The sequence below is a fragment of the Brienomyrus brachyistius genome, chromosome 18 (genome assembly GCF_023856365.1).
Source record: "Brienomyrus brachyistius isolate T26 chromosome 18, BBRACH_0.4, whole genome shotgun sequence".
NCBI lineage: Eukaryota > Metazoa > Chordata > Actinopteri > Osteoglossiformes > Mormyridae > Brienomyrus > Brienomyrus brachyistius.
Window position 1 is genome coordinate 22,790,588 of NC_064550.1, and position 18,003 is coordinate 22,808,590.

General features: G+C 45.8%; 1 protein-coding gene across 4 annotated transcripts; it reads left to right on the forward strand.

Moving 5' to 3' along the window:
• The first annotated feature begins 55 nt into the window (after positions 1-55).
• Positions 56-17,365, forward strand: LOC125712990 (YTH domain-containing family protein 1-like). 4 transcript variants are annotated; one of them, XM_048983653.1, is made up of 4 exons: positions 56-104; positions 1,100-1,124; positions 1,873-1,949; positions 9,339-17,365. In XM_048983653.1, exon 4 carries the CDS (start codon positions 9,357-9,359, stop codon positions 10,893-10,895), a length of 1,539 nt encoding a protein of 512 aa, XP_048839610.1. In that variant the 5' UTR covers positions 56-104; positions 1,100-1,124; positions 1,873-1,949; positions 9,339-9,356; the 3' UTR covers positions 10,896-17,365. The 4 variants fall into 4 exon arrangements, with proteins under 4 accessions (XP_048839610.1, XP_048839611.1, XP_048839608.1 ...); XM_048983654.1 differs by lacking the exon at positions 56-104 and adding an exon at positions 105-142; XM_048983651.1 differs by lacking the exon at positions 56-104 and adding an exon at positions 149-553.
• The last annotated feature ends 638 nt before the right edge of the window (positions 17,366-18,003 follow it).

Below are 18,003 nucleotides of genomic sequence, written 5' to 3' on the forward strand. Positions count from 1 at the left end.
AATCTGTCGTTTTTCTCCAAACCCCCCCCCCGCGGCAGTCCGACGGTGGTGACGTCACTCCCTCGCTCTTTCGCTCCGCCAGACCCCGGATCAAGCTACCTTCGGTCGGTGGACGGAGGGAGGGGGGAAAGTGAATCGGATTGTACGATAACCGGGGGGGTGGATTTGTTGAAGTAGAAAAGAAATAACAAATAACACCCCAGTATGGTTGTGAAAATCACTAAGACAAACAATGTGCAACGTTAAAAGTAAAAACTGTGGATTGAATACAAAGACTCCCCCCCGCTAGGCAGATTCCTCCGGGACAGACTATTATAAATGCTTATAAAAAATAAACACATTTTAAAAGCAAGTAGATCGGCGATCGGATTTAGCAGTGGCGCTTGTGTAGTGGTGATACAGCTACGCGTTTTGTGTGTATGTGTGTGAGGGGGGGGTTAAAAAAAAAAACCGCACTGAGCAGGGACCGAAAACACGGGGGGCTTCGGGAAGACGGGACTGAATCCGGGGGCTTGCTTGATGAATTATGTCCGCCGCAAGCATAGACCCTCAGGTAGGCAGCGGCGCCGGGTGCGCGGTCACAGCCGGCGAGCCGCGCTTTTATTTCGGCGTTTAAAGCTAATTTTAAAGTGAGGCCTCTGTATGTTTATCTTGCGGGGGGGACGAAGTGAGATCGGAGCCCGGGGGACGGCAGGCGTGCGCCGCAGAGCCAGCGCTCCGGAGAGCCGGCGCATAGCCGTCTTTTTGCGCGACACCGTAGCGCCTTCGTTACAGTCCCGCTCCCACCATTTATATCCTGCACCTTAGTGGGAATAGTGGGATTTCGCATAACTGTAACCTAGGGACCAGGGAGCCATCTGTCACCTATGTTAGTTTTATTTTATTTTTATTTTGTTTTTGATATCTGAAGTAACTTTAAGTAGCTGGGCGCGTTAGTTAGTTAGTTAGCCGGATACTGTCGGTGTTTGTTTGTTCCAGGTCGGGGAACCAGTGACTGTATAAGGTGATGCACACCCAGACCGATCCGCCTGTTTACGTGTGTTAATGTCTGTTTTTTTTGCACCGTGTTTTGCATGGCGTCCTTAAAACGACAATGCAGAGACCAAAGGGACAAGCCTCCAAAGGTAAACCAGCCGACAGGCGCCTTTTTTATCCCCTCCTCGTCCGTGTGTCGTTTCTGTATTTGCTCACCGGCTTAGGAGTCGCTTTGGGGCCGGACCGGTTTGGGTTAACTTAGGGCACCTGACTGGGCCGCACCGGCTGTGCCAGATACGTATGTTTTTACTAAAAATAAAAATAATATATGTGTAAACTGTTGTGTGTGAAAGTATATGTATAAAAATCTTTATGTATGAATATGCATATATATGTGTATGTAAAATAGGTGTGCGTTTGTATGACATACATACGTGTAACTCATAATGTAACCTGATTAGTGATCGATCACGTGCACCCCACTACAATTCATGTTTAGACCATGCAGTTAATGTTTGGGACGAATTATGATAACTTGCAAGGAATTGTATAAGACTACACTATTGACAAGACAAGCGTGTTTATCCCCGATGCTAATTCAAGCCCTTATTCTTGAATTCGATAAGTATTTGAATACTTTCAGAGAGGGAATCGGGAATCATGATGTTATTGGTTAGTTTAGTGACGCGAGCTTTCATTATGCTGTCAGACATATCCCAGATTAGGTCTCTCTGCAGGTAATTGAGGAGCAGTTATTGATGGGTGAGTTAAAAGGTCCGATAAAGGAATCCTTCGGTGTGTATGTATTTTGTCCTTCATCCGGTGTTTAGTATGTTTCGCTTTGTTTAATCTGGCTGTGAATTGGGAAGTGAGTCACGGGGTTTCTCTCTCTTTTAGTGCAAAATGGCTCAGTCCACCAGAAGGAAGCCTCACACGACGATTTTGAACCATATCTTACTGGCCAATCTAATCAGGTGAGTATCAGGGTCTCTGCTTGTTGGACATAGCTCCTAACGTATTGTCAGAGCTCTCCATAGGCCAGCGTTTAGTTCTGCAGTTTTAGAAACCGCTCAGGTGTGTCTGAGAGGATGGCGGCTGTGCTGAAAGTGGTTGCAGTCGCGACTACACCAAACACAGACGGTGTCCTTAAATCTCCTTCACACACAGATAGAAGCTCTTTCCAGCTGTGATACTGGCAGCCGCCTCCAATTTAGCGATTTGTCGCTAAGGTTGAGGGCATATTCCGTATATTTATAAAGGTGCTAAAAGCTCGTGAGTCTGCTTCTTGTAAAGCTTCATCTCGGGCCGGAATGGCAGGGGTGGATCCACGATATGGCAGCAATGTGCATGGCATCCTAGAACTGGTCGACTGGTGCATGTCCCAGAAAATGAACCTTCAAACACGTCCTGGGTACAATTTTCTCATAGCTATAATGTTGTGGCTTGTGTGTAGTTAGTAAACCTTTAGGTGTAATATAATAACTGTTTTTAAGGGTAATTTTGTTTAGTGTTGGTTTGTTTTCATATATTACAGGGTCTTGTAATTCGTTTGGTTCCATTTTTTTTATTTTTTTTATTTTCAGCATCTGCTCTTTCTTAAAATCACTTGTCACATTTTGTTAGTTGCTTTTTTGCCTGATGGAGAGACTTACTTTTTCTGTTTTCCACCCTTTTCAGGTAGTATTTCTTGTGATTGTGTGAAGCCCTGAAGCTCATGGTCACTGTTCTCCAGATTTTTCAATGTACTTCAGTGTTTTCCCACTGAGGGAAAGTGGGATTTTCAGCATGATTGTCGACACGGATTAGCCTGCAGCGGTTGTGGAGGGGAACCGTGTTCTATGAAAGTTTTTGTGAAATAATTGCGGCTATTTAAGATCAGCCATCTTTAAGGGTCATTATATTGGATGGTCATGTGTTCAGTGCAGAGTGGCTTGCTAGATTGACCAGTGAAGGACCTTCCACAAAGGGTGAGAGATCATCTCTACATCTTGATGCTGTTGGGGGGGGTTTCCACTGCTTCCTGTGATGGATCAGCTTTGGGGCGGCGTTACTCCTGTCTTGTAGAGCGCCGAACCATCTGGGAGGTGTAGCAGGAGAAGCTGTTGTAGTCAGATTGTTGGTGAAGATGGTGTCAGGTTCTGCCCTTACAGCTGTTTTATGGACTTTGAAACTTGAGCTGCGTCTGGGACCCTCAGAGGCAACTATGTAGATACCACTCTTCCATCCATCCATCCATCCATCCATCCATCCATATCCAGTACAGAGCCTCTCCCAGGATGGAAAAGGCAGGAAACACCCTTGCTGCGATGTCAGTGTTTGAGTTAGTTGTAGTAATTTTTTAAATGTTGTTTGATTTTGTGTGTGTGTGTGTTGGGCCTCATTACTTCACTTTCACCCACTTCCTGCATCGCGTGACCCTCGGTTTTGTTCAGCGCTTTATCTCCTGTGTGAAGGTCACGGCCTTCGGTTAGTGTGTCTGGGACTCTGCTTTAATCCAGGTGCGTGAAACGCCGGTTTGCCTGAAGCTGCCTTCTGTCTTGTTCCTCGTCCCTTTTGTCTGGCCTGTCTCAAACACTTCTGTGTGCTATTTGTAGCTGTTTGTGTTTTATATGTTTGTTTTTTTAGCAGACGAAAGTCTGAACCCCTTTCCCGTTGTGAAATTTCCTGCTAATTGGGATTTCTTGCCAAAGTCTCAGACATCGTCCAAGTGAGAGGGTGTGCAGTTACTGTGTTGATGATGCTCACAGTCACTACAGGAGCTCTTCTCTGGAGCAAAGTGGGGCACTCGCTGTGCTCTTGCAATATGGATGTGCGTTTGATGTTCAGAGACGGAGTCCTCACTAAGAGGCTTCCATGGAACCAAGTGCCCCTCTCTCGCCGCCTGAGCTTGCCGCCGTGACGTCAGAACGAGCATCGGAGGGGTCATTTGCTGCTCAAGGAAAACATTTGGCTGGGGCAGTTCTTTGCTGCAAGTGTGGTTTTTGACCGTTTGCAAATTTTACTTCGAGCTTCATCCAGAGCAGAATATTAGATGAATGTGAAAAATAGACAAAAACGCAATCGAAACCAGAATTTTGCATCTAGGATCAGCCATCCACTTTCTATAACCACTTGACCTATGCAGTATCGCAAGGTTCCAGAGCCCATATCAAATAACCCAGGATAGGGGACCAACCCATCGTAGGGCAGACTCACCCCATTCATGCATGCACTCATACCTATGAACAATTTGATGACTCCGGTTAACCTTAGTATGACTGGACTAGGGGGAGACTGACTGGTTTACCTAGCGTAACCCCATGATGTCATGGGGAGAACATGCAAGCTCCACACCCAGGGGGTCATGGGGAGACTCAAACCCTGGTCCCACCATGAGGTCCTCTTGGCTTCAGTAAAGTATGTCTCTCCAACTACCCGTCTGTCTGTCAGTGAAAAGCTAAGGGCCAGTCGCTGAGAGCTCGGCACTCGCTCTGACACTCGCACCCATGCAGAGCCCCCTCAGCTCCTTGACGTTTCTCGCTTTTTGTGCACCGCTTGCTCCTTTCAGAGCATCTCCCTGGGATTTAGGCCCAAACTTGGACTCGATCTGCCCAAGCCGTTCATGTTCTCGTCATTTCCCCGTCGTCACACGTCTCACATCGCCGCCTTGCCGCACGATCCGGTTCTGCCCCCATCCGGCTGTCCTGCACCCTCAGGCTCCAGGGGGCACACGGTTACCGCCGCTTGTACGAATGTGCAGAGTGCCGTTTGGTCTCCTGACATAACTGGACCCGGAATTTCCTCTGCTTGCGGAGATCTGGGCAGGTGGCTTCTCACTGACTTGAGGTGATCTCCCTGATCAGCAGCTTTAGCCTTGTCCTGCCGCTCTGTTCTCCGTTAGCCGGGCCCCAGCCTTCGGTGTGACTTCGTGATGCTTTACACGGTAATACAACTTGCCTTCTGGAATTTGCATGGGTCAGATGCCTGCCCTGCTTCATTTATGTGGCTCTTAAGAGGGGAATCTGACCTTGGAATGTTGTATAACTTAGGAGGGTAGAGAGCTCTACCCATGTCTGGAAGGTCATGGGTTCAAATCTCGTAGTTGGCAGAGTAATCATATAATTGCAGGGCCTCTGATGCCAGCTGCTCCAGAGATGCTGCTTGACTGTGCTCTCTGACCCAAAGTTTACTCATGCCTGTGTATGTATATGCCTGCGTATGTCCATGGCAGGATGAAAATGACCCATCCCCCGAAGATGAATAATAAGCTGCTTTTCTGTTGTGTTGCCAGGACATTACAGATAAGTACGTCCTCACGGCTAACGGGGTGTGTCTCAGGTTAACTCCAGGGATGTCGCTTCTTCCGGCTTCCTCCTGTGAAGGCCTGGCCTCCTGTGAAGGCCTGGCCTCCTGTCTCGGGTGTCCCTGCCTTTTGGCCCATGCTACCTTACACAAACTCCAGGTTTGCTCTCACTCTCCGTCTGATAAGCTGGTGATGATTAGTAGGTATTATTTGTTCCAGACAAACTGTCAAATGATGTTTTGTTTTTATTTGGCCTTTTAATAATGTTTATATGTTGTGTTGCTAAACTGTCTAGCACAGGCCCATTCAAATCGCCGTCCTCGTGGTCTGAGCCCTGCTGATTTCCCAGCCTTCCTTTACCCCGAAAGCTGGGTGTGAAGCCTGTGGCCAATCGGAATCGGTAATTATTAAACTAACTGCCTGGGAGAACTGAGAACAAGGCCTGGATTTGGAATCGCGGGCTAGATTTGGAGAGCCCCAGTGTAGGCTAATCTGGTGAAACTGTTTTTCAACCTGGGAGACCCCCCCCCCCCCCCCCACACACACACACGAAAATAGCTAGGGACCCCTGAATAAGAATGTGTTTGTTACATTTCATTTATTTAGAAGATTGCTTCATGCATCTGTTTGAGAGAGCAGAGTCAGGCAGTCTCTGGTGTATTTGGAGGGCTTAAGAGCCTTGCTAAGGAACCCAATGGTTGACGTCACTCCTTCAACCCTGGGATTTCAACCGGTGACCTTCTGATCATAGGCAACGGCATCCTAACCTGCTGAGCCACACGCCCCCCCTGAGCTTTGTGAGTCGGATGATAATTTGTCAATTTGTTAAATGTCCCCTCGGACCCCCCCCTGCAAGCCTTCAGTTCTCCCTGCCAAGTGAACAAGGAGAATTCAGGGATCTTCGTGATGAACACATGGGTTCATCACCTCTGCTTCTCTGCTTGGTGTGAGGACACCCCCAGAGAAAGCACTTGGCACATTTTCACGTTAATGTTCTTCGCTGAGGTAATTGTGTACTGCAATGTGCATTTCACAGAATCTTCCACATATTCTTATTATATGCATATGAAAGACCAGGATGTATAGTTGACTAGGAATGCGGAACTTAAGCTGTGCACAGTTTGAGCTAGTAGTTCGAAGAGTAACTAGATGTTTCTTTGCAGAGCTGGCAGCAGTTTAATGGACACTGACCACAGAATGTATGTCTGCCAGTACCTCAGCCCCAAAGTGCATTTTCGTTTGAATGGACTGAATTTAGCTGATGTCTGAAATATGACTAATATTCATGCGTCCGGGGGCCGTTTCGATGAGTGTGCAGGTCCCGCCGAGAGGTCCTGACATCTTCTCCACTTTCAGAAGCATCACTGGAACTGCAGGGAGGGTATATATATTTTTTTGGAACGTCCTTGTGAAGAGGCGGGCCGAGGGCTTCCTCTAATACCCTGTATCTCCAAAAATAAATCTGAGGAATTTATCAAATGTTCCTTGACTTGCATGATAGAAAAAATAAGTTAGCACAATGTACACTGGGGCTAACCTAATGGTAAAGTGCTTCAAAGAGCAGCAGTTTTTGACCTTTTCTCAAGCACTTAGAGGTTTTTGCCTCCATCCGCTGAGCTGCATCCACAGCGATTCAGCATCTGGACCTAATTAGCTAACTATCTTAGCTTGTTCGTACCAATTGATATATTGCAGCTATTGAAAAGGCGTAACATTTCTGATTGAGTAACGTCACTTAGTGTTTCTATGAGCCAGCTCCTGTTCCTTATTTCCCACGTTTTTCTACTTTGTTTCTACTGGGTGCCATTCTGCTCCATGGGTTAATGTATAACATGTGAGCATCTCCTGGTCTCCGACCTCTGTGCCATCAGCAATGCCCCCCCCCTCCCCCAATCCTTTCAAATTTCAAAGCGAGTAAGGAGTGATTGATCTGCAGCTAGATGTTTCTGCCGGATAGACGGGGGAATCGGTGTTTTGCAGATAGATGTTCTGCGGTCTGGACCTTTGCACATTTTGGCAGAAGTTTACAAAATGACACAGCATATTGATAGTAATCGGCGCAGAGGTCGTGTTGGTGATGCGGGAACTTTATTTAGGTATCGCTGAAAAATTACTAGTGCGTGCTAATTAAATCAGCACTGAGTGATAATATCCTCCTTACCGATCCGCACTCGCTGCTTCCAGCTCAGTGAATTTTTACAGACGCTAAACTAACAGGCTTTTTGAGATTCCCCTTTGCTGTGTATAAATGGGCAGTTTTTCCCAGCAAAAGCGTTTCACCGCCAGTACATAATTACATGATGCAGCCATTTGCATGCAGTATAGTGGTGTCTGAATGACTACTCTGTGATTGGCTGGCAATTGTCTAGCTTAATCCCCTGGACATGGTGATTTTGTGTAGGACTAAAATTAAAAAACTAATATCCGTGCTGTAAATTGTGTGTGTGTGTGTGTGTGTGTGTGTGTGTGTGTGTGTGTGGGTGGGGTAAATGGTTTCCTATAACGTTTTATGTGGAATATTGTTTTAGCTTTAACTTTCTAGCTGAGTGGGTAGCACTGGGGCCTCGCACTTCCAGAGTTGAGATTTTTTGCCCAGCCTAGTATGAGTGTTTGTATGATTGGCCCATATTTCTGCAGGCTTCTTCCATTGGAAAACATTAATTGGCATTTCTTAGAGTATACATGTTGTGCCCTTCCAGGAATGAGCTCCAGGTCACTGTGACCCGGTTGTAAATAAGTGGTTGTGAAAGTTTTTAGATGCTAGCTGGTAGAGAGAAACCGGGGTTGGACAGTCTCTGGTTAAGGGCCTTGCTCACTGGCCCTACAGGGAAATCGCTCTGCCTACTTTGAGATTTGAACCAACACCCTTCCGGTCACGGACGCGGAGTCCTGACCCGCTGAGTCGCAGGTCCCCCCCCCCCCCCTCCCCCCTGCTGGGGCTGTGCTGTTAGTTGGCTCACTGGTGGAGTCACTGCGGTCTGTGGTCAGCACTTCAGTAACAGCAGCTTCTCTTGTGTCGGGTGTTTCTCTCAGCTGTGCCCTCTGACCTCCGTAAGTTTCAGTCGAAGCGGTGAAACTCTGAATTCTCCATCAGGTCGAATCCCCTGGTTTCGGCAGAGCGGCGTGTCCCACTGGCAGGACCTTATCTCGCCCGCTGATCCCCGTACGTGTGACGTGGTAGGAAGCCCTCATTTATTCTGAACTGGGGGAATCAGATTTTGTAGCCTGCTTGGTCTGCAGAGACCGCGAGCGTTTTCCAATTAAATGCTGACCCGTTTTGGGTGCATGTTGTACCTTTTTTCTTTTCTAGATATTCTTGGTTACAGGCTGTGAATTTCACCTGCGTGTCGGTGACTTCTGCCACTGCGCTGTTTGCCTTGTTAATGACCCTGACAAGGAAATTCAGTTTAGCAAACATTTACATAATGACCTATTTGGGTTTTTTTTTTTTTTTTTTTTTTGACTGTTTGGTATTTTTACTTGAGGCCTGAAGAGGGCAGTAGCAGTTGTTTGCCTATTCATTACCTAATAAGGAAAGTGAGTTATGTGAGCAGCAGTGTGAACTGTGCCATTGGTATAAGTATATATGTACTAAAAATCTCTTAATCCCAGCTCTGGTCAGGTCCAGCTGACATCAATATGTTATCATTTGTTGCTAATTAACGTAATCGATTTTGAAATATTATGCTTATGTTTTCTGTTTACTCTGTTTTGTAACCACTTCCTGAAAGCGTTGCCTGTAAATAAATTTTTGCGTCGCATGGATCGTCGGTTAATCGATTAATCGAGTAATGAAGCGAGCGCTGGCACCTTAGCTGCTAAATCCCAGGGGGATGAGCCGAGACCTTGGGTCCGTTTCGCGTCTTGTGTCCGTACCAACCCGCTGGGAGAAGCTACTTCAGATCGCTGTATCCGGAGGTTCATTTTGTATTCCGGGTGTCCGCGCAGGCGTTTAATTAATGGCAAAGTTCCAAATCGGTAAATCAGTGTTAAAAGATTTGCTGCCCGGAGGCTGTTTAAAATAGATTTTTTTATTTTTTTTTGAAAAGTGTTTAAAATCCACATCTCTCTCTCTTTTCAGAGCAACAGCTATCAGTCGATGACCGACCCGTACCTGTCGAGCTACTACGCCCCGTCTGTCGGGTTCCCCTACCCGCTCAGCGACGCCCCCTGGTCCACTGGTGGAGACCCGCCTGTCCCCTACCTGACCCCCTACGGACCCCTAAGCAATGGCGATCACCATTTTATGCACGACACTGTTTTCGGGCAACCGGGGGGGCTTGGCAGCAGTCTCTACCCCCACAGGTTTAACTTCTTCCCGGAGAGCCCTGCGTTCTCCGCCTGGGGCACCGGTGGCTCCCAGGGGCAGCAGGCGGCGAGCTCTGCCTACGGCGGAAGCTACAGTTACCCGCCCAGCTCCCTAGGGGGCACTCTGGTGGACGGACAGACGGGGTTCCACAGTGACACCTTGAACAAGGCGCCCGGGATGAACAGTTTGGAGCAAGGCATGGTGGGGCTGAAGATCGGGGGTGATGTGGGCGGCTCGGCTGTCAAGGCTGTGGGCTCTGTTATTGGGGGCTCGGTGATGGGTAATGGGGGTCACGCCGTAGGCTTGCCGCCGCCCAAACCCACGTCCTGGGCATCTGTGGCCAGCAGGCCTGCCAAGCTCCAGCTCAAGACCAAGGTGAAGCCGGTTGGTGTCCTGCCCCCGGGGGCCATCAAGCACAGCATGGACATCGGCACCTGGGACAGCAAGGGGCTGATCAACAAGGTGGTCCCGCCCATCCAGCCGGGCCCCCACCCCCTGCAGCAGTCTCCCCAGTCCATGGCACCTCCTCTGCCCATGCCCCCCGCTGCTTTGCCCCCCGCGCAGCTGCCCCTGCAGTCTTACCACAGCCAGGGCCTGCCCCCGCAAGCCCGCTGGGTGGCCCCCCGCAAACGCAACCTGGCATATGCCCAGGCCGGCAGCACCGAGAGCAGCAGCTCCTCCAGCGGCAGCAACGGAGGCCCCGTCTCCGGGGGTCTGGGGCCCGGCGGGGACCCCCACCCCGTGCTGGAGAAGCTGAGGGCCACCCACAGCTACAATCCGAAGGACTTCGACTGGAACCTGAAGATGGGCCGCGTGTTCATCATCAAGAGCTACTCGGAGGATGACATCCACCGCTCCATCAAGTACTCCATCTGGTGCAGCACGGAGCACGGCAACAAGAGGCTGGACGGCGCCTACCGCTCGCTGGGCGCCAAGGGGCCGCTCTACCTGCTCTTCAGCGTCAACGGCAGCGGGCACTTCTGCGGCGTGGCCGAGATGCGCTCGCCCGTGGACTACGGAACCAGCGCCGGCGTGTGGGCGCAGGACAAGTGGAAGGGCAAGTTCGACGTCAGCTGGGTGTTCGTCAAGGACGTGCCCAACAGCCAGCTGCGGCACATCCGGCTGGAGAACAATGAGAACAAGCCGGTGACCAACTCACGGGACACGCAGGAGGTGCCGCTGGAGAAGGCCAAGCAGGTGCTGAAGATCATCGCCACCTACAAGCACACCACCTCCATCTTTGATGACTTTTCTCACTACGAGAAGCGGCAGGAGGAGGAAGGGGTGGTGCGCAAGGTAACTACACTTCCCATGAAACCTCAACAGTAGGTCTTACTCTAACAAATCTCCTGCCTTTCAACCTCTTGCACACAGTCTGCAATAACTGCTACCCGCCCCCCACCATGTGGTCACATCACTTATAATGAAGACCTCTTCCCACAACTTGTATTATTTAACTTGATTTAGAGGTGCTCATTTTTCTTATTTAATATATATATAAATCAGGAAAGTTGGATTCATTGGGGGGGGGAGATTATTGTATGTTCTGACGCCTTTATCCCGCACAGGATCGTGGGAGAGCCTGTCCCAAGCCACAAAGGTCAGTGTTTCCCAACCCAGTCCTCATGGACCCTCAGACAGTCCGCATTTTTGTTCTTTCACTGCTCGCAGCACACTCATACCAGGTATTCAGTGTTCTTGATTGGCTGGGAGCTGGGGGGGGAGCAAAAACGTGCACTGTCTGAGGATTCCATGAGGACTGGGTTGGGAATAACTGGCATATGGCACCTTTCAGGGCACACTCATGTACAGCCTAGGGACACTTGGTGAGCTCTGCGTCACATTTTTTTGATTGGGAGTGTAAAGCTGTGTGAAATGGGGAGAGTTCGCCAGACAGGAGGTGTGAGGATGCAGCCTGGCCAAAAAGATGGTTCTGTGTGGAGTCTAACATGGCATGAAACGGCTATGGTTGTGTGGACTTCCCCGTTGAGGAAACTCCTACGTCAATTTCTGCCCCACTGTCTGACGCTGTCTGAACAAGTCCGTCCCAGGAGCTATTAAGTTAATTCACCGATTAAATACATTTCGGTCCAGAGCTGAACAGAACTTATCTACCATACATTCGCTGAAAATTCTGGCGATCGGCATTTTGCCTGCTAGTCCCAGTTTTAAAACTGTAAATGGAGTTATGCGGTGTACATGTGATGAAGGACGGAGCTTTTAGAATTTGCGGGGTTCGGGTCCTTCGCGTATTGCAGTGCCCTGGAGACTGGTTTTTAAAAACCGTCCACATTTTGTTTTCTATGGCTTTTTTTCTGTAGTCACTTAAATATCGGTGCTGGCGAGGATTACCCCAGCCCCACCTTACATCGTCGTTTTTTCGGGGGGGGCATTAAAAATGCCTGTGAAATGTTATTTCTCGTTGCGTCGGGCGGAAGCAAGCGGCGTGTCTCTGCACTAGGATTTTCCGTTACAGCTTACCGAAAACGGGGCTCTTCGCAGAGGAAAGTGCGTTTCCTCCGCACAGAACTTCGTACAGACGGTGCCGTTACATGTAATGTATATACTGTAATCTGGCGCGATGCTGAAGGATCCGTGATCTTACGGACTTTGTAGTACGGAGTGCTGTCAGAATTGCAATAGCTCGTGTACCCGGAATGAGTGAGAGTGCAGTAAATCTGCAGCCAACCTTGTTGAAAGTCCCTGAGAAACGCTCGTGGAGGACCATGATAAAAATGGCGTTTTCACGACCCCCCCCCTCCCAGCCCGTGCCCATCTCCCAGCCATGCCAAAATCACGTCAAGCAATAGAAGACTGTATTGCTGACCAGAATAATGGTTACACTAGTACTTCTTTTCAGTTTTTAAAATGAGTAATTTTTATGGGTTTTTTTCTCTTTGTGTATATTTAAGAAAATTCTGTTTGAATGAGCTCCAGGTTCCTCTCTTCTGCAGGGATAATGAGTGTGTATGTTGGCTGCAGTATTTTACCCTGTTTACTCTGATTGTATGTGTAATGCCCCCCCCCCCCTCCTTTTTCTCTTTAATTAAATCAGGATTCAATGGAAGCAGACATTTTTCAAATGTATATTTTGTTCAAACTTACGTGTACTATCCTTACTGTCCACTGGGTGGTGTAGTTTCCTTTTAAGGGGTTTGCGGTGCCTTATGGCTGAGGATCCCAGGGGCAGTGATACATGTTAACGAGACTGAGTCAAGAACTTTTAGTGTTTAAAAAAAATATATAATAAAAAAAAGTCAAAATGTATTTTGTTGTATATTATTGTAAAAATTAAAGTATATCCAGAAACTTTCTTTTTCTTTTTGGAATAATATTGCGGGAAATAAAGCTGTTCTTTGTCTCTAAGGGGAAGATGTCCAGTCTCTCAGAGTAACAATAAAAAGATCAGATGGACAATCTCCTGTCTGGTTCTGTCCGACTCTCAATGGCAATTCTGATCTTCCCATTAAATTGCGCCATATTGTCCATGAAAAACTGATATTTGCGTATACGAGGTGATGGAGGTGATGCGTTTTATGCTCGATAGACGTAGAGAGTACAAAGAAATATTTTAAGACAAAAATTGTGACGATGTAATTGCTGCATTTGTGTGTGAATCATTTTGTTCTCGAATTACATCTTTGGGGGGGGGGTCTTCATTTTCGGGCTTTATTTCTTTGTTTTTCCTTGGTTGCCCTTGCAAAGCTTGGCTTTAATGCAGGAGTGCAAGTGTTCATGGGAGATGGAGTGCAAGTGTTCATGGGAGATGGAGTGCAAACGGAGGCTCACTTCGGTGATTTACTGTGGAGATGAAGGTGATTCGTGTGAATTCTTGAGAGATGGTATTTGTGAATGCCATTTTCATTAGGGAATGAGGGAACCTTTGACTTGCTGAATGAAAGAAACGGAAATGGGAATTAAGAAAAATCGCCGGGTTTCTGCAGCGGACACTGAAGTGATCCCTGGCTGGTGAGTTGTAAGTGGAGCATGTCACTTAGTAGAAGTGGGCCCTGTAATTCTGTTCCTGTCCTTGCATTCAGCCAGATGACAGCTGGTAATGTCATGGCCAATGAATTGGATTAATATCCTACAGGATGCACGTAACTCCCAGAGCAGGACGGTGGCCAAAGTCCTTGACCAAGGCGTTAACCTAAACGTGTTGCATAAGCTCTCTAGCCATACGAGTGGTACCTCTGACACAAACACGCCCACTTCCCCAACCGCTGGGACGGGCACTTCGTAGAAGCCCCATCAGACATTTGTTCCTGCCCCAATTTCAAAATGGCCTTCGGACGATGAGGTATTCTGCCATTCGCGCAGAAGTGTCTGCTTTCAGTGCCTATTAATCTGTCGGCTTCATCCCGCAAAGCCTGAAGTGTTTCATAAATTAGCTCCTCTCATTTAGCCTTTTTCCTGTGTTCTCCCCGCCTAATTATTAGTGTGTTGTTGTGCAGATAGTTTGGAGTTTGCTTGGTGGTCACCCTTTTGGTCTTATGGATGGCCCCAGCTCATAGCATTTTTAATCACATCCTAGCCTGCATGTTCCTGAGAGTCCGATGGAGGTCGTCGGGTCGGGGGGGGGGGGGGAGAGAGATCCTTGTCTTTGAGTGTAGAAGCATGAAATGCAGCCCAGGCCAGTCGTTCTGGTGCAGGAATAAAAAAAAATGCACGTGCGCATCATTTGGTGTTTCCAAAAATATTAATGATGAAAGATCTTGGTTTAATAATAATAATTGATAATTAAACTATGATATTTTAGCCTTTTAATGAGGCCACTGTTGCTGTTAGTGGTTAAAATGCCTGTAAGGGTTGAAAAAGCATTAGGTTTTAATTTTTTTCCCTTGTTCATTTAGAAGAATTTAAGCCTTAATAAATGAAATCTATTTAGCAAACTTTGGCTTTTGGCTTTATTTCCAGTTCTTTTTTCCTATGGATGGAGACCGCAGAGAGGTTTTGGTCATATGTGACTGTAAAAGCAACCTGGAGAGAATCTGCCCTCTTTACATTGTTCTAACAATATTTCACTCCCTTATGTCTGGCAGTGCTGTTGACATAAAACACATTTACTCAAATAGTGTCTTCAATATCCATTTCACCAGCATATAACGCCTGGGCTTTAACTGATTTTCTGCACTGTAATATTCAATTTTGAAGAAAATGTGTAAGGAGACGTTTTTTAGACCAGTATATTAATTATGTTCAGCCCCTGACTCAATTAATATCCGTAGCCTGTGCGCGTTTTAAGATCATGTTACTTTTAGTCACTTTAAGTTGTAAATTGTACCAAATGCATCTCATTAATACCAAACCAATTATGACTTGTAGTATAAGAAACTGCCATTAGATGGAGCCATTCTGTTTTAAAATGCTGATCGAACACATTTACTAAAGTGTAAAATATGTCCTTTTCGAGTAATCTTTTTAAAGGCGTTTACTTTGGCATTCATCATATGACTTAGGCTACCTTGTGTCAAAAATCCATCTTACGGAAGTGTCGATTTCCATAACGGTGAGCGGAGAGCTATCCTTGGTGCTGACTTAAGTTGTCAGAGTGTAGCGATATATTTTCCTGTCTAGCAAAGTTCGTTTATTATAATATAGAAAAAAAAATTGAGGAACAACAGAATGTAGCGAATATATCATGCAATATATAGGATCCATAGTGCATATTGTGTAAGCGATGTCATTTTGCAACAGGAGAATAAATAAAAATAAAAAATGGCATGAAAGAAATGGCTTTGGAGTAATGCATCTGGAATATGAAATCATGACATTGAGCACGTGCCCACTGGATTGTGATAGCTGACCGCGGTTTTGTGTGTTTTTGTTTTGTTTTTTTGTTTTTTTTGTCAGCACCTTTCGTCGCAATTCATTTTTCAATCCCAAACAGCCTCTTCCTCAGCATAAAGGTTGTACAGCGCATATCCGTCGTTGCGCGTCAGAAAATGCCAGTTTTGGCCACGCCGCAATCGGTAGGTCTGTGTCTCTGGTTATGGACCAAAATTTGCAGAAATTATAGAACTATAGTTATGCCTTTTCTTACTATAGCAGTCGATCCTTGGGCCGTTAATGAAAAGCAGAGAGCTGCTTCTACGACCAAAGCACCGTCTCCGGATTGCGAAACGATGCAGGTCTATATATTCCGCATGTGAAACTGGCGGGTAATCATGGTTCCCTTAATAGATGCATGCATTACAAATTCAGGTCAAATGTTTATATGATCTGAAAACATCGCAATATTTGTTACGTTATCGCATCGTAGTTGATTCTTTATCGAAAAACGCGAAGTCCTCCAAATGGACTTCATATATTAAACAAATAGTCCAAATGAGACAAAAAAATACATTCATGTTAAGTAATAATTAATGTTTGACGTTTTAAAAACCAATTGTATTTCAAACGCATTTCATAGTTCATATCCCCATGGAGCATTATTTTACCAAATGAACTAAGAATCCAGTGTAGGCCTAATCATTGCCCGATTTTAGAGTTGAAAATAGACAATTCGATGGCATGATTTCAATAACGTATATGCTTGTTTCCACCACGTCGAGTTAGATTGCTGACACAGTCTGCGGTTACATTAGTGCGTAGCAGTATTCAAATGCTTAGTACACCTAAGCCTGTGTAAAACCTTGGTGGTATTTTATAAAACCTAAGTACAAGAATGATTACAAGAGGAAAGCAGCTCTGCATGCCATTTTCATCAATCTATAATCAAACGGAGTAATTCAGAGTAAAAATCACCTGTTTCGCGGGGTACCGTTATGTCTCTACGCTGCAAGAACGCGAAGTGCAATCCTGGTCGACAGAGGCCTGAATAATGCATGAAAACCCCGGTGTTTTCTGAAATCAAGGTCAAAACATAATCACACCGTGAACCAAAAACATCAGCACACTCTGCGTTTGCCTGTTGAAGAACAGTCCGCTTGACCACTGGAGCTGAGGCTAAAATTATTCCATTTGATCCATCAGAAACGTTTATTTCAGGCCATTGGGTTTATTTTTGAATTTTCATGTTGGCCTAAATGAAAAGTACATATCTCGTGGAGCAGACCCCACTTTTATAATATACATGTCAGCAGTCCACTAACATGCATGATTGCGATATAATAACCATTAGTATTCAAACCTTGGACATCGCGTGCCCCCTGTTCAAGACAAAATCACACGAACAATTCAATGGTATAATCACAATTTATTAAATTCACAATCTTACAAGTAATATGCAAATATGTGCGTCTATAATAAGGAACCGTTTCCAGAATCTGAACGGAAAAATTCAATTATGTTCAGAAAAAAACGTGGCGTGCAAAACAGACCGATAGCAAAACGCATAGATGCCTAAAATCAATACGTCTGAATAGTCCATAAAACGTTTCCAAGGCGTATTTTGGATCAGCAAGTGACCGCACCCAAAACAGCATTAAATCTCAATGTATATATGCTCTGAGGGGTCTGAGCTGAGAGCCACGAGTTAAATTCTGAGCGTTGGGGCGAATGTCTGCAGGAAAATGTGGTTTTAAAATTTTAAAACATTTTCATTTGTTATTACAGTACTAACTGTACCCCTTTGATAACATCAGAATTCTGATACATAAACTATCATTTTGAACTGAGCATTTTGGATTAAGCTGAATTAATGTGGTTTACTGCTGGCGTTTTGTATAAAACACATGTCCTTTTTTCTCGTTTTATGTAAATTTATTTTTCGTCCATTTCTTTATATTTTTTCTTTCTTTCTTTTAAGGCGATAGATGAGGCGGATGCTGTTCTGTTAATAAGCTCGCCAATAAAGCTTTTCCGTAACTGTGTTGTTTTGTTTTGCAATGATTAAATGGTAATAATAATAATTTATCTGCATTTCTCGGAGCTGTTTATAAGCCTTTCATGTCTGTACGCTTCGCTTGAATTTATGCTGCACGCTAACGTGCGAAAATTTAGTCTCTGCCTTGAGAATATTGAAATCGATTTGCCCTGGGACATAAAATTTTATCAAACAAGGATGTTCAAGTCTAATAATACGAGGTAGATCATGCTTCGAAACTCCCTCTGTGCAGACGTCCTAAATTGTTACTGTTATAAGATTATTTTGGGAATATGTTCCAGTATACTGTTAATTTAAAAGATTACAAATCGATATATTAATATTTGTAAAAGCCAACAATACTGCAACATAAACAATTAAGTTCTTAATTAAAGAAAATAGTATCAATTTTGTAATTCGAAATTGTATCCCCCATGGGTGTCCATAGGTGGCGCCGATAAAACATAATTTTGGAGGATTGTAGATGTTTTTGTACTGCCCCCCTGCAATGGTCTGTCATTTAGGGTGTGCCCCACCTTCCTACCTATTCCGTCCAGCGAACCAGGCTGGATATATAATGGACTAGTATAGACACTGAACCCAATTCAATTTAACCACCACGAATACACA